This window comes from Scylla paramamosain, unplaced genomic scaffold (assembly GCF_035594125.1).
Source record: "Scylla paramamosain isolate STU-SP2022 unplaced genomic scaffold, ASM3559412v1 Contig42, whole genome shotgun sequence".
NCBI lineage: Eukaryota > Metazoa > Arthropoda > Malacostraca > Decapoda > Portunidae > Scylla > Scylla paramamosain.
This window is the reverse complement of record NW_026973707.1, coordinates 210437-225000: the sequence shown is the minus strand read 5'-3', so window position 1 is coordinate 225000 and position 14564 is coordinate 210437. Positions and strand designations below refer to the sequence as shown.

Here is a 14564-nt window from a genome sequence, read left to right as displayed (position 1 = left end):
TCATGTTGAAAGAGAACAGAGGGAAAGGTTGAGTGTATTGAGCGTCTCTCTCTCTCTCTCTCTCTCTCTCTCTCTCTCTCTCTCTCTCTCTCTCTCTCTCTCTCTCTCTCTCTCTCTCTCTCTCTCTCTCTCTCTCTCTCTCTCTGTGTGTGTGTGTGTGTGTGTGTGTGTGTGTGTGTGTGTGTGTGTGTGTGTGTGTGTGTGTGTGTGTGTGTGTGTGTGTGTGTGTGAGTGAGTGAATCTTCTTTCCATTTTAACAAACAGTATTTTTCCCAGTAGAATCAGCATTTTTTAAGACTTAATGGCTCAAGGCGAATTGCTTTCAAATAATTAATTGGATTCATTGCCTTAAGTGTTAATGCATTATTCATTAATTCAACACTGTGCATTAGATCTTAAAAGCTACGTGGGAAATTATCCATAGATCCTTACAGGACACTTTCTGTGTTCAGGAATAAAAAAAAACATTCTTATTAGATTACATGTTGAGTAATGACAGATGAATGGAATGAACTTTGTAATGAGGTTATTAGTGTCGAGTCATGAGGGAGCTTTAGAGGATTATGGAGATTTATATACAGGATGATTTAGAGAAAAAAATATACATGTTTTATACAGGGACTGCCGCGCATAGGCCTGATGGCTCCTTGTGTACCTTCCCTAATTTTCTTAAGTTCTTTATGTTACTCTCATTGCTTTGAATGTTGTCATTACCTTAAGCAGTAAGTGTTGTGTGCACCAACATGCAAGAAAAAAAAAACCGATAAATTTGACATAAGAAATCGGTACATTACGAACTTACACACACACACACAGACACACACACACACACACACACACACACACACACACACACACACAGAGAGAGAGAGAGAGAGAGAGAGAGAGAGAGAGAGAGAGAGAGAGAGAGAGAGAGAGAGAGAGAGAGAGAGAGAGAGCATATAATTCCTTTTTGTATATATATTGGCCTTGTAGACAGCTACATAAAAAAGTGTTGCTTTAAGCCTGCTGTAAATTTTGTTTGAGTAAAATAAAAATATGCTGCCTGGCCAAGAGTAACCTCGTGACCACCACCACCACCACCAAGACCCAACAAGTCCTCAACAGTCCCCTGCCCTCCCCACTCTCATCAATGCTTCCAGTCACCCTACCCACCCCCCAACACACACACACACACACACACACACACACACACACACCACACCGAGGCATCCTGCAGTGTTTCCTCTTCTCGTCCTCTCCTCCCGGCCCTTGTGCTTCCCGCCGCCTCCCGGTGTTGTCTGGACCAAAATTCGCGGCAGGTTTTTTTTTTTTTTTTTTTTAATCCACTTTGTAGGCTTCCGGGGTTTTACGAGTGATTGTTTCAGTGATGCGCACTTAATTTATTTTTGGTGGTCCCGCCTGGTTTGGTTTTGGCTGAAGTGGTAAGTCTGTTTTGAGGTCATTAGTGGAACTGCGGGTAATTGCACTGAAGTGACAGGAAAAGTGGGAGTATTAGCTGTTTTTTATATTAATGTTGTAGGTGAAAGTCTGATTTTTGTCGGATTTAATAGGTGAAAATTTATGTGTTTATATCAGGCCAGTAGTGGTACTGCTGGTAATTGCATTGAGGTGAGAGGAAAGTGTGGGGTAATAGTTGTGTTTTGTATTAGTATTGTAGATTTGTATGTATGGTTTCAATTTTGGTGAGTGAAGATTTTTGGATGGTTTGAGATTGACTGGGAGGGTTTATGGATGCTTTGGGTTTACAGGGAAGGTTCATTTATGGCTTGATGGTTGGAGCCGGAAGATTTTTGTCTGATCAGGTTTTTTATTATGATAGGTTTGGGAATGGTTTAGAATTTGATGAGGGGAAGCTAATAGATGGTTTGGGACGAGGGTTTAAGTGAGGGAAGGCCTTGAAGTTCATGAAGGAAGGTTTTTGGACCGTTTGCAATTTGGCGAGGCAAATTAGTGGATATTTTTGGTTTGGGATTAGATGAGAAACATTTTTGGGATGGTTTAAGATGTTTCAGGACAAAGGGTTAGGTGAGGGTGACGGAAGGTTTGTGTGTGTTTTGGAGTTTGGTTAGGGTTTGGTGAGTGCAGTCAGGAACCTTCCAGCCATCCATCACTCACGGGACACTGGCACTGTGGATGGATGGGCACCAATTAGAGTTTGGTCCACTTGTGTTAAGGCGATTTGTGGCAGCGGACCTGAAACGAGAGAGAGAGAGAGAGAGAGAGAGAGAGAGAGAGAGAGAGAGAGAGAGAGAGAGAGAGAGAGAGAGAGAGAGAGAGAGAGAGAGAGAGAGAGAGAGAGAGAGAGAGAGAAAGTTTACGTTATAACTGATCCGTGGAGGCGTGTCAGACTCTCTCTCTCTCTCTCTCTCTCTCTCTCTCCTCTCTCTCTCTCTCTCTCTCTCTCCTCTCTCTCTCTCTCTCTCTCTCTCTCTCTCTCTCATGTACACTTACAACTGACGACACAACAACTAACAACACACACACACACACACACACACACACACACACACACACACACACACACACACACACACACACACACACACACACACACACGTTCCATAACTCATCAAAAGTGTGTGGTTAACTTAGCGTGCCTCGCCTTTCACGGCTTGGTTTGCTTGGCCTGGCTTGCTTGGCCTGGCCTGTTTGGCCTGGCTTGCTTGGCCTGGCCTGCTTGGCCTGGCTTGGCTTGCTTAGCTTGGCTTGGCAGTTATAAATCCACTCTTCAGTCATTCATGCTCATGTTCTCCACGTTCTACTCATGCAAAATTCAGTCATATATTTAAACTCATGTCATTCACGCTTCGGTATTTCACATTGCAGCCATAGATAGACAGACAGATAGTCACAATCCTGCCAGTCATTCCAGTACCCCTTCTTTCACCACCCTCCAGCCTCCCCCATCCTCGCCACTCTCGGACCTTGTTTATCTCTCTCTCTCTCTCTCTCTCTCTCTCTCTCTCTCTCTCTCTCTCTCTCTCTCTCTCTCTCTCTCTCTCTCTCTCTCTCTCTCTCTCTCTCTCTCTCTCTCTCTCTCTCGTCTTTTTTTCTCTTTTTCTCTCTCTCGTCTATTCAATTCTTCGTCAATCAATCATTCATCCCTTTCTCTGGTAAACTCTGGAACTCCCTGCCTGCTTCTGTATTTCCACCTTCCTATGACTTGAATTCCTTCAAGGAGGTTTCAAGACACTTATCCACCAATTTTTGACCACTGCTTTGACCCTTTTATGGGACTGGCATTTCAGTGGGCATTTTTTTTCATTAGATTTTTGTTGCCCTTGGCCAGTATCCTTCCTACCTAAAAAAAAAATAAATAAAAAAAAAATTCAAGTCTTGTCTGTTCTTTCTTTTCGTTTAACCCTCTCATTACTTATGGCATCGTTTTCCTTCCTCTTTCTTCCTTCCTTCCTTTTTGTATATATTTGATTTCCTTTCTTCGTTTTCTACCTTTCCGTTATTTCGTTTTTCTTTTTTCATCCTTCCTGCCTTCCTTTCTTTCATTTGATTTCTCCCGTTTTCTTTTCCTTCTCTTCCTTTCCCTCTCCTTTTGTTCATACCTTCCTTTCTTGTTTTATTCTCCGTTTTCCTTTTATTTATTTATTTATTTATTCATTTATTTTTGGTGGGGGAGGCTTTGTTTTTATTTATTCCTTTCTTTTCTCCCACGTTCCTTCCTTCCCTCCTTTCTGCCTCCCTCTCTCACCGGGCCTGCATCCTTGCATTTTACAGCCTACATCCACTTTACAGGATTGCTCAGTGTGCCTTGTCACAAACAGCCTCGGAAGAACCAAAATACAAGTTAGATATGTTGTTTGTTCTTCATTTGTATTTCTTTGTGAGTGATCTAACCCCTTGCTCTTATCTATTAGTTTGTTCTTCATTTATGACCGATTTCAACCTCTTGTCGTTATCTTTTACTTCTTGTGTTTCCTTTGTATCCCTCCGAGTGGCCATGTCTATTGGTGTTCGTTCTTCCTTCGTGTTCCTGCAGGAGTGACCTAACCCTCACCTCTCTCTTCCTCAGCTGTGACACAAGGAGCAGCTGTCTCAGCGGAGAGACGGTGGACGGCGGATGAATACTTCGGCTCCCGCGCCTTCTTCCGCATCATGTCCGACCCGCCGATCCTGGTGGTGGGCGGCGTGCGTCAGAGGAGTTGAAAAATGTATAGGACACGCTGCTGTGCTCTGCGTGTAGCTGTGAGGTGAAGTACAGACGGCTGCATTGTCTCAGCCTCGGAGGTGCCACTTGCTCAAATTACGAATGGTTTAATCTTATTTTTTGAAGGCTGTGGAATATTACAATATCTTATAATAAGACAAATGGTATTAAAAGGCATGTCATTTACCGATAAGCATTACACGACAACATTATTGCGGTGATTAAAAGTACACCTGTAAAATGCTGCGTAGCATCATCACTCAGCTGTTTTCAAGGTCACTTGGACTCGGTCCCCCTGCTCCTTTGCTTTGATGATGCCACGTAGCATTTTACAGGAGTACTTTTAATCATCGCAATAATGTTGTCATGTAATGCTTATCGGTAAATTACATGTTTTTTGATACCATTTGTCTTGTTATAAGATACTGCAACATTTCACAGCCTGCAAAAAAATAAGATTAAACCACTCGTAATTTGACCAAGTGGCACCTCCGAGGCTGAGACAATGCAACCGTGTGTCCGTCATGTCACAGAGCACACCCGCGAGTCCCGTACATTTTCAACTCCTCTGACGGGTAAACAAAGCCTTACAATGCATATGTGTATACAACATTCTCTACTTACAATTACACGTTCTTTCACCTTTTTAAGTATTTGCAGAAACTCACGTTACAACCTGTATAAGAAATTGCAAGGTGGCGGACAAGCTGTCTCAATATATCAACCACGGGAACAATAGACACCTGTAATCGCTTCACTCAGGGCGTCCAAGCCCTTATGCTTTCGGATACAATACTTTACATTCTTCACTTGTAAAATCCATTACCTTTTAAGCCTCACACACACACACACACACACACACACACACACACTTTCCCTCAAACTCACTTCATATTTCTCCTTTTTTTTTCCCACAATGCATTTTAATCTTTCTTGTTCACTAATTAAGCTCCTTTGTGCACCTTATGAATTAATTCGAGCGTTTCATTATAAGTTACAGGAGAGAAGCAAGTGATATTTCTTATTGATTCGGTTTCATATGGAAGGGAAGGGATAGGAGGTAAAAAAGGGTTATTGTGATAGGTAAGGTAAAAAGGGTTATTTTTTTTTATTAAAGTTGTTAACTTGCCTGTGAAAAGTGTGTGTGTGTGTGTGTGTGTGTGTAATATGTTTTCCTCTCTCTCTCTCTCTCTCTCTCTCTCTCTCTCTCTCTCTCTCTCTCTCTCAACGAAAGATAAGAGCGATAGTAAGCAGAAAGAGAAAACTGTTGTAAGGAGAGAGAGAGAGAGAGAGAGAGAGAGAGAGAGAGAGAGAGAGAGAGAGAGAGAGAGAGAGAAAGAAAATGGCGTCAACCACTAACACAAAATTAAATTCCTGACCAGATCTCTCTCTCTCTCTCTCTCTCTCTCTCTCTCTCTCTCTCTCTCTCTAATCCTCATGATCCATCCCTGCTGCACCTAATCACAATGTAATGCCCTATTGTTTGGTTTGTTTTCCCTAAGTGTTCCCCTCCTCACTCCATTTTCCCCTTTTTTCCCTCTTCTTCATTTTTCCTTTTGTCTTTATTCGTATTTTTCCTTTATTTTTCCCATTTTCCTCTTGTTTCGCCATTTTTTCTCTTATTCTCTCCCTCATCCCTTTTTTCATTATTTTTTCCTTTTCCTTTTTCACTATTTCCCCTTTCTCCCAATCCTCTGTGTGTATGTGTGTGTTTGTGTGTGTGTGTGTGTGTGTGTGTGTGTGTGCTGCTGGCTCGTGATTGGCTGGATAGGGATGGCTTGGTGTGGCTTGGTGTGGATGCACTGGATTGGTTTGTGGATGGCTATTATTATTATTTGTTTGTATTTTGTTTGTTTACTTATTTATTTATTTTTTTATTATTTGTTTGTGTATGAGAGAGAGAGAGAGAGAGAGAGAGAGAGAGAGAGAGAGAGAGAGAGAGAGATTGATTTAAGAAGACCACATAAAATTTCTCTCTCTCTCTCTCTCTCTTTCAATATTTAAGCTTCATTATCTTTCACCATAGTATTTAAAAATATACGACTATGTTGGTTTGTGTATTGGCGTTCAGATTAATTTGCTTTACTTAGTCTTCATTTATTTATTTATTTTGTGTTGGTGTATATAATTTTTTTCAGTGTTTATTGATGAGATTATATTTTTTCATAGTGTGTTTATTTAGTCACTTTTTGTTGTAGGTTAATTCAAAGTTGAGCATTTTGACTCACATTTGACACTCACACTTGACTCACCATACTCATCAAGTTGTGTCCTGTATTTTTGTGTAAGCCTCATATTTTTTAATCATGCATCTAATATACTCTTCACTTGTACACACACATTGTGAGCCTCACTACATTCACGCAGGCCGCAAGAAAATTAGGCTTGTCGATTTTGGTTTCATTCTTTATTGTAGACACTGTACAAGATTGCAACATTTGTGTATGTAATGGTGTGTGTGTGTGTGTGTGTGTGTGTGTGTGTGTGTGTACAAGATTGCAACATTTGTGTATGTAATGGTGTGTGTGTGTGTGTGTGTGTGTGTGTGTGTGTGTGTGTGTGTGTGTACAAGATTGCAACATTTGTGTATGTAATGGTGTGTGTGTGTGTGTGTGTGTGTGTGTGTGTGGAGACAATTGTTGGTGAGGGTGTTGGTGAGGGGCTGTGGGGAGTCACTGTGGGTTTGTAAACATACTGTGGGGGACATACTGTAGGACTGTGGAGAGAGAGAGAGAGAGAGAGAGAGAGAGAGAGAGAGAGAGAGAGAGAGAGAGAGAGAGAGAGAGAGAGAGAGAGAGAGAGAGAGAGACTTGCAATCATATGGGGAGAGGTGTTATTCACTGTTCTTCATCGCAAAAGTATTGTTCATAGTTGTTCATTGCAGGTGAGAGAAGACACATCATGTTGAGGGAAGGCAGCTGCACTAGTGACAGCAGCAGCAGAGCCCCACCACTGCTGCTGCTCCTCTCCTCTTCCCAGCACAGCAGCACACAGGACACATTTCCATCATCTTTAAATCCCGGACACTTGTGCCTTGGTGATAATCTCACAGCAGCAAACCCTACATTGCTCAGGTCAACTTCCAGCTAGAATCATAATATCTGGAGTTATTTTTCCACAAAGAAGGATTCAAAATATCCCCCCCAAAAAATAAGATATTTTTAGAAATGAAAATCCACTCGAATTTTCTGCCTGAAGCTCTCGTTAAAATGACTCCCTCTTGAATCTTGTGTCCGACTCCAGCTGTGTCCAAGAGAATGGATCTCCAGTTTGTAGTGAGACTTCCGAGCCGCCCAGACCTGTGAAGGCGAGCAGTCTGTCAGATAATGAGAGTAGAGAACATAAGCAACATAATGAGAGACAAAGTCACAATAATAGAGATAAAATGAAGGCACTCAAGTATTAATGAGAAAACAAAACAGAATAATAAGCAAAGTAAAATAATGAGACAGTAAGGCCAGTCAACAAATAATAGTGAATTTACTGTAGGAAGGGTCTGCTGTACTACTTAATGACCATTCAAGTCTACTTGTTAAAGATGTGTTTACACTTTGAAGTGTCATTTTCTTGTACTATGATACATTTTTTACTATTTTCTTCCACCTGCCTTAATTAACATTGAGTAGAGTCTCACTAATACAACTTGAATATTACTCAGTCACTAATACAACTTGAATATTACTCAGCCGGCAGTCTTTGCCATGGTGGAGTGTGACACTGAATCAGTACTGACATTTTATCATTTACATTTCATTACTTTGATTACTCAACAAAATACTGCATTGTTTTTTGTAACCTGCTGACTGGTGAAGGGACAACGTGTGCTCCTCAACACTTGGTTCTTGCCACGTGCCGCAGCAGACTGACAGCTTCCAGTGGGCCTGTCTGAGGTAATGCACCACACAACATTAGGAATAGGAACAATTATTTCACTAAAACTTTAATTACCTGCACTAAAAACTTTCAATGAGTTTATGTACTTTGTGAATTTAGGAATCTGGAACAATGATTGCACTTATTTAACTACCTGCACTAAAGTGTTTGCTTTAGTTATGGTGTTGACAGTAAGTATAAATACTTTAAGGGGCGTGACCTCCGCCGCATTGCTTCAGCAGCCTTCAAGTCCCGGCAATGAAACGGTTCGTGTGAGGAAGACTGCTTCTGGTGCTACTGGTGGAAATTGTTACTAGTGTGTAAGTATGTGGTAAATATCTGTGGAAACCAAAGGATGTTTTCACTCGTACCAAACGTTATGGTCATGGAGATACCTCTCTTCCTGCACACAAAACAACTACAACCACCTAATTATTACACACACACTCCTATACCAGCCTCGGAGTCCCCATCTGGTAACGACCCTAAATGTCTTGACACCCCTCTCAGTTTTTCTTCTTAAACTTCTACAGATTGAACGCGAATGTTGCAGAACACTGCCTCTCCTCTATTAAGCTTCATCATCCTTTCCTCACTGAAACCCTGGTGTCTGAGGCAACTGACAGTAGCCCCTTTTCAGTTTCCTCTTACTTTCTCTATCCAAAGCTGGATGTTGTGTTTATGTGCGCAATGAAATTAACCTGCTTTCGTGCCCACGCTCTTGAATCTTTTGGGTTTTCCACCACCTGGCTACGACAACAGAGTCCCTTTCATACTAAATTTATCTGTGTTGTATACCTTTCACCTAACTCCTCTGACTGTAAGAAATTCTTTGACTACTTAACTTCCAAAGTGGAGCACATTCTAACTCTCTTCCCTTTTGCAGGGATCTCCATTCTTGGAGACTTCAATGTTCACCACCAGCTTTGGCTTTCCTCTCCCTTCACTGACCATCCTGGTGAACTAACCTTTAAATTTTCTATACTCCATGACCTAGAGCAATTGGTGCAACACTCTAATCGTATTCCTGACCGTCTTAGAGATATGCCCAACATTCTTGACCTTTTCCTGACCTCTAATCCTCCTGCTTATTCTGTTACCCTCTCTTCTCTGTTGGGCTCTGCGATCACATCTAGTATCTGTATCTTGTCCTATCACTCCAATCCCTCCTCAGGATCCCCTAAGCGAAGGTGCCTCTGGCGTGTTGGCTATGCTAGTTGGGGGAACCTGAGGAGGTATTTTGCTGATTTTCCTTGGAATGACTACTGCGTCCGTGACGGAGACCGCCCTGTGTGCCGAGTGCATAAGAGGTGATAGTGTCTGGCATGGAGGCGTACATTCCTCACTCTTTTTCTCGACCTAAACCTCCAAAACTTGGTTTAACATAGCTTGTTCTCGTGCTATACATGAGAGAGATGTGTCCCACCAAAGGTGCTTAAGCCTTCCATCACAAGAATCTCATGCACTTTACATTTCTGCCCGGAACCATGCCAAGTCTGTTCTCCAACTAGCCAAAAACTCCTTCATTAATAGTGTCAAAACCTTTCAAGATCTAAGTCCCCCCGTGACTTCTGCCACTTACCCAAAAACATCTATAATAACTTTGATTCTTCTTTCCCTCCTTTATTTCAACCAGATGGCACCACTGCTATCACATCTATCTCTAAAGCTGAACTCTTTGCTCAGTCCTTTGCTACAAACTCTACCTTGGACGATTCAAGGTTTGTTCCTCTCTCTCCTCCACTAGCGCAGACAAGACTGTCAGTATACAATGGACATGACACACTGAGGCAGCTGGTACAGCTTTGGCTCTAAATGTTATAATAATACTCTGCCACTTTGTTGACGAGTGACAATACAACCTCTCGTTCCTCAGACTGTTCTTTTCACGTAACAGCTTCAAACCAAATCCTGAACCAACATGAACCACCTCTGCTATCAAGTAGTCAGCACTGTGAAGAGCTGTACAGTTCCTTACCTCACTAAATAATAATACTTTCTGATCCAATCTGTCTCTGTCTGTCTGTCTGCTGCCATGGCTTGACCTGCTCTTCTTTCATCTGTAGCTTCCATTCTGTCTGCCGTCTCCCTGCATCCTCTTGTCCACCACACCATCCTCCCTTGTGTGTTTGCTGCCACTGTCTATCTAGAAAAAAATGTTTTCTGCCAAACCTTGAACTAGTACAACGTGAACCACCTGTGGTCTAATCTTTCTCCAGCATTTCTTCTGTCCACTGTCACTGTCTGAACCAGTCACCTAACACACCATCCTTCCTGCCACGGTCATCCCTCTCTGATGCTCTTCTCTTTCTCCCTCTCTCAGCGTGGTGGCAGCACGGGCCTCGGCACTCCCTGGCACCACGGCAGGTGTCAGTGAGGCAGGCAGGTGTTGGTTCAAGTCCTGGCAGTGTCACTTCGCTGCTGTATTGTTTGGTGCAGCGGAAAATGCTACGTTTTTCATCACTTAGTGTAGAGTCTATTTTTGCTTGACGTTATTTGTGTTGGTAAGGCATTTCCACTATATAGTGGTAGATATTCTGGGAAATAAGGAATTAGCAATACTAAGACATGCTTGAACAACACTCACCAGTGTGGAAGACTTGTCAGGCAGTGGCTGTAGTGGCTTCACTTGAACCACGACCATGTTCTCCTCAACCCTTGGAAAGAGAACAATTCATCTGAAATGGAGATACAAAGATATTGGGGAAAATTTAAGAGAGAGACGCTGCAAAGTGTAGCTGACAGTGTGCGTGTCGTCATCAAGAGGAGGGGCTCTAAAATGAAACAGTAGGACACTCGTGAAGACATTCATACTATCTTTTCTCAAGGGAAGTGTGTGTCGTGTGTGTTAACAACGTCAGGCGCGGACATTTTTTGCATCAAGGGTGATGTACGATCCGGACATGAAAAAAGTTTTTTTTCTTTTATAATTTTCAAATTTTTTTTCCGCTTCTTTTGATATATGTAACGTTTTGATAAGAACTAAAAAAATCCCCTTATGTAAAGAGATCTTCTGTTATGAAATTCCCACGGTTTCGCCCGCTGCGAGACATGTCACACAAGTTTTTTTTACATTTTTTTTTTTTTCTCTTTTCATATATTTTTCTGACATACCCGTTCTTCTTCACTCTCCCATGAATAACTACGGTTCTCTTGCTGCATACAATATTAGAAAGCACGAAATTCTAGGTCTAACTATTATCTCAAATTGATATACGAAAAAAAAATCACAATTATTTTTTTTTTTCGTAAATCTAGCAAATAGTTAATGTATCTGCATTAGATATCTTTTGCATTAATATTTTATTTATTTTCAAACAATTAAACACTGGTTTTTACTTAGAAATATGGCGAAATATAACAAAAATTGTTTTCACCCGCCTTCTCCCCTCCCACCCGGTAATTAAGGGTGAAATCATGAATAGCTTTAGGCCTTATACACAAAACCAATCGGAGTAACTAAAACTATGTCTGCTTTTTCAACATATTCTGATGTATATATCGCGTGAATTTCAAGTCCCTGGCTGCAATAGGTGAATTAGTCACCCCTTAAACTTTATGACATAATATCTCAAAATGGCGGATTTTAGCATATAAAAATTATCTGCTCCGTTTTTATTGGTGTTACAGACAGATGGGCTATTGCGGCTTATCAAACTGTGATAGGCGAATAAAGTCTGCTGTCGTCATTTTTGTTTGGAGTTGATTTTGATTTTTGACAAATATTTCAAAGTTTTTTTTTTTTTACTTTTCATCGAAAAAAAATCGTACAATAAAAGAAAAAAGATAGCAGACTTTGTTCTCCTATCCTTCCTGATCAAAATACTTTTTAAATAAATGAGGGAGGAGATACGAGTTGAACACAGGCAATTTAACAAGGGATTAGCGATCCTTCAACCCCCCTCAAGTGTATGAATAAAGGTGATTAGTTACTTTGATGTGGAAAGACTGTAATTTGTAAAGATGAGAATAAATGAGAATAAATTATTTCTGTGACCTTGTGTCCAGCCAATGTTTGTAGGTGTTAAGGTGAAACCACGAGGTGAGGTGACATTAGTATTGTCAAGTGTCTTCGTAAGGTACTCACACCAAAGTTTTCATTTGCTTCAATCAATCAAGGTCTGGTGATAAAAAAGGCACAGCATCCTGTGCACTCTACCCTGTGCACGCCTTCCTTTCACTCTGGAATGCACACCTTTATATATTGTGCTGCATTCACACTCATTTTTCAATAAAAATAAATAAATAAATAGTAATCAACAAAAAGCAAAAAGTGACTTATAAGAAAATAAATAAAAACACAGGTGTAAAGTACTCTTCTCCGTTAACCTCCAAGATAACCACATCAACTGGTCTTCAGGAAAAAAAATAAAAGATAAACAATGTTTATCACTCACGTGGAGCACAGCGTTACACCAAAAAAAAAAAAAAAAAGAAGACCGAGGAGGGTTCCTATCTACAGCAAGTGACCCCTAACTAAACTAGCTAGCTAATCAAAACCAAGGACCCCGGAAGTGCTTATCTGGGTTCTTGCGGCTGGATGATGTCCGGGGCAGGTGGGTGTCCAGGTGAGGTGGATGGCTGAGTGTAGGTGACCACGTGGCCTTCGCCAGCTAGCAGAAGGAGTCAAGGTGGTGTTGATATGAATTTCTGGAGTGTGCAGGACTATGCCTGGCGTCCTCCACGACCTTGTGGAGTTGTATGGGGTCACCTCGCCACTTCCGCCATGACCTGGAGTAGTTATCTCGTCACCTACAGCCCACTTCTGGTTCTTCATCACAATTGTTAGGGGTAGTTCATGGGTTACCTGTAATAGTAGTAGTAGTAGTAGTAGAAGTAGTAGTAGTAATAGTAGTAGTAGTAGTAGTAGTAGTAGTAGTAGTAGTAGTAGTAGTAGTAATAATAGTAGTGGTGGTGCTGGTAGTAGTAGTAGTAGTAGTAGTAATAGTAGTAGTAGTAGTAGTAGTAGTAGTAGTAGTAGTAGTAGTAGTAGTAGTAGTAGTAGTCGTAGTAGTAGTAGTAGTAGTGGTGGTGGTTGTAGTAGTAGTAGTAATAGTGGTAGTGGTAGTAGTAGTAGTGGTAGTGGTGGTGGTGGTGGTGGTGATGGTAGTGGTGATGGGGGTAGTGGTGGTGGTGGTAGTGCTATTGGTGGTAGTGGTGGTGGTGGTGGTGGCGGTGGTGGTGGTGGCTGTGTTAGTAGTAGTACTAGTAGTAGTAGTAGTAGATCAAACAAAATATTCTGAAAAAAAAAGACAGACCGACAGACAAATCCAAAATATCCTCTCTCTCTCTCTCTCTCTCTCTCTCTCTCTCTCTCTCTCTCTCTCTCTCTCTCTCTCTCTCTCTCTCTCTCTCTCTGGGAGGTAAGAGATCACCTCATGTTCTTGTTGGACTGCAGGGTCACTCTAGAAGAGCGGGAAAAAGGTGCAGAGGGCGCTGTCAAATCTTTAGTGTGAATGAAGGGCGGGGAAGTGCAGCTTGAGAAGGTAGGAGAGTGAAGAGTGTATGTGATCAGTGTGATGGCAAGATACATGGATGCCTCCCATGTTTTGAAAAAAAAGCACTCTCTCCATCAATAGTGACCTTCACACATTTGCTGCAATCATTTCTTGAGTCACTGTTTTCACTACACAAGGAATGAAGAAGCTGTTTATATGAATGTTCAAGGATAAGCCTTTTCTTTGTGCAGCTGCAAACAGGACACAGGCTTTCATTTGTTACAGGAAAAGTTCTCCTTTGTACAAGATATGGTGAGTAATGATTTCAATAAGAGTAGGTAAAAATGTTATGTTGTTTTGCAATCACAGATTTGCTTTATAATAAAAGAATATATAGAGGACAGTTGTTAAGGATGCTACATCTGTATGTTGAGCCGTGACTGAGACAAGTTTTATTATTACCATTTAGAGTTCCACCTTTGTATTTTGACCAGTTACGATGTCACTTCACAAAAGATACTCTTTCATTATTTTACCATTATTATTTTTGCTTCACATAAAAAAATAGTGAGGATTAATAATTAACATTTGTTTAAAAGATCTGCGTTTCATTTTTGCCCATCTAATGGAATTTCTTGTAAAAAAAAAAAAAAAGGAAGGAAAGTGATAAATGTTGGGCCAGTGGTACACACGGTAACTTTGAATAGTCTGAAATGTAACGGCGGTGGTGCGTGTGGCGCCTAGCGTGTTAAATATTTACTGATTTTACTCAATACAACACCATTTATATATATATATATATATATATATATATATATATATATATATATATATATATATATATATATATATATATATATATATATATATATATATATATATATAATTCTCTCCAACGTGGTCTTTGCAACTTCCAAATCCATCACCTACCCACTCCCCTCTCACTCCATCCCAATGTCCCTAGAAGTTACAACCTTCAATTCTCTCCACTATAATCTTTCTCCCGTTCAAATCCGTCACCTACCCACTCCCCTCTCACTCCCACTCTTTCACCTTGGTCTCGTACAGGTCCTCCACTTCGGGCCTGT

General features: G+C 41.1%; 1 protein-coding gene and 1 long non-coding RNA gene across 8 annotated transcripts in view; one reads left to right on the top strand and one right to left on the bottom strand.

The window, feature by feature from the left end:
- Positions 1 to 10501, top strand: part of LOC135098056 (uncharacterized) — a 46426-nt gene extending 35925 nt beyond the window's left edge. The window contains exons 5-8 of one of the 2 annotated variants that reach the window (XR_010266522.1): positions 4031 to 4208; positions 7050 to 8055; positions 8250 to 8358; positions 10362 to 10501. This is a non-coding gene — a long non-coding RNA (uncharacterized LOC135098056). Of the gene's footprint in view, positions 1 to 4030; positions 4209 to 7049; positions 8359 to 10361 lie in introns of both variants that reach the window. The other variant, XR_010266521.1, reaches the window with a different exon arrangement.
- LOC135098055 (uncharacterized) lies at positions 6691 to 11159 on the bottom strand. Of its 6 annotated transcripts, XR_010266520.1 has the most exons (5): positions 10626 to 11159; positions 10017 to 10184; positions 8193 to 8332; positions 7962 to 8050; positions 6691 to 7464 (listed from the first exon to the last, which is right to left on the bottom strand). XR_010266520.1 is itself a non-coding variant. In XM_064000261.1 (4 exons), the coding sequence occupies exons 1-4, from the start codon at positions 10680 to 10682 to the stop codon at positions 7327 to 7329; spliced, it is 465 nt and encodes a 154-aa protein (XP_063856331.1). In that variant the 5' UTR covers positions 10683 to 11159; the 3' UTR covers positions 6691 to 7326. The 6 variants fall into 6 exon arrangements, 2 of the variants coding, with proteins under 2 accessions (XP_063856331.1, XP_063856332.1); XR_010266519.1 differs by having other exon boundaries at positions 6691 to 7481; positions 7962 to 8332; XR_010266517.1 differs by having other exon boundaries at positions 7962 to 8332.
- Between the last annotated feature and the right edge of the window lie 3405 nt (positions 11160 to 14564).

What these genes read in the sequence shown, in the direction of transcription:
- LOC135098055 (XM_064000261.1), bottom strand. Translation starts at nt 10,682, where the DNA reads ATGGTCGTGGTTCAAGTGAAGCCACTACAGCCACTGCCTGACAAGTCT. An exon ending in AAGTATTATTATTTAGTGAG is followed by an intron (nt 8,051 to 10,016) that starts GTAAGGAACTGT and finishes GCATTACCTCAG; the next exon opens with ACAGGCCCACTGGAAGCTGT. An exon ending in GTCCCTTCACCAGTCAGCAG is followed by an intron (nt 7,482 to 7,961) that starts GTTACAAAAAAC and finishes ATTATCTGACAG; the next exon opens with ACTGCTCGCCTTCACAGGTC.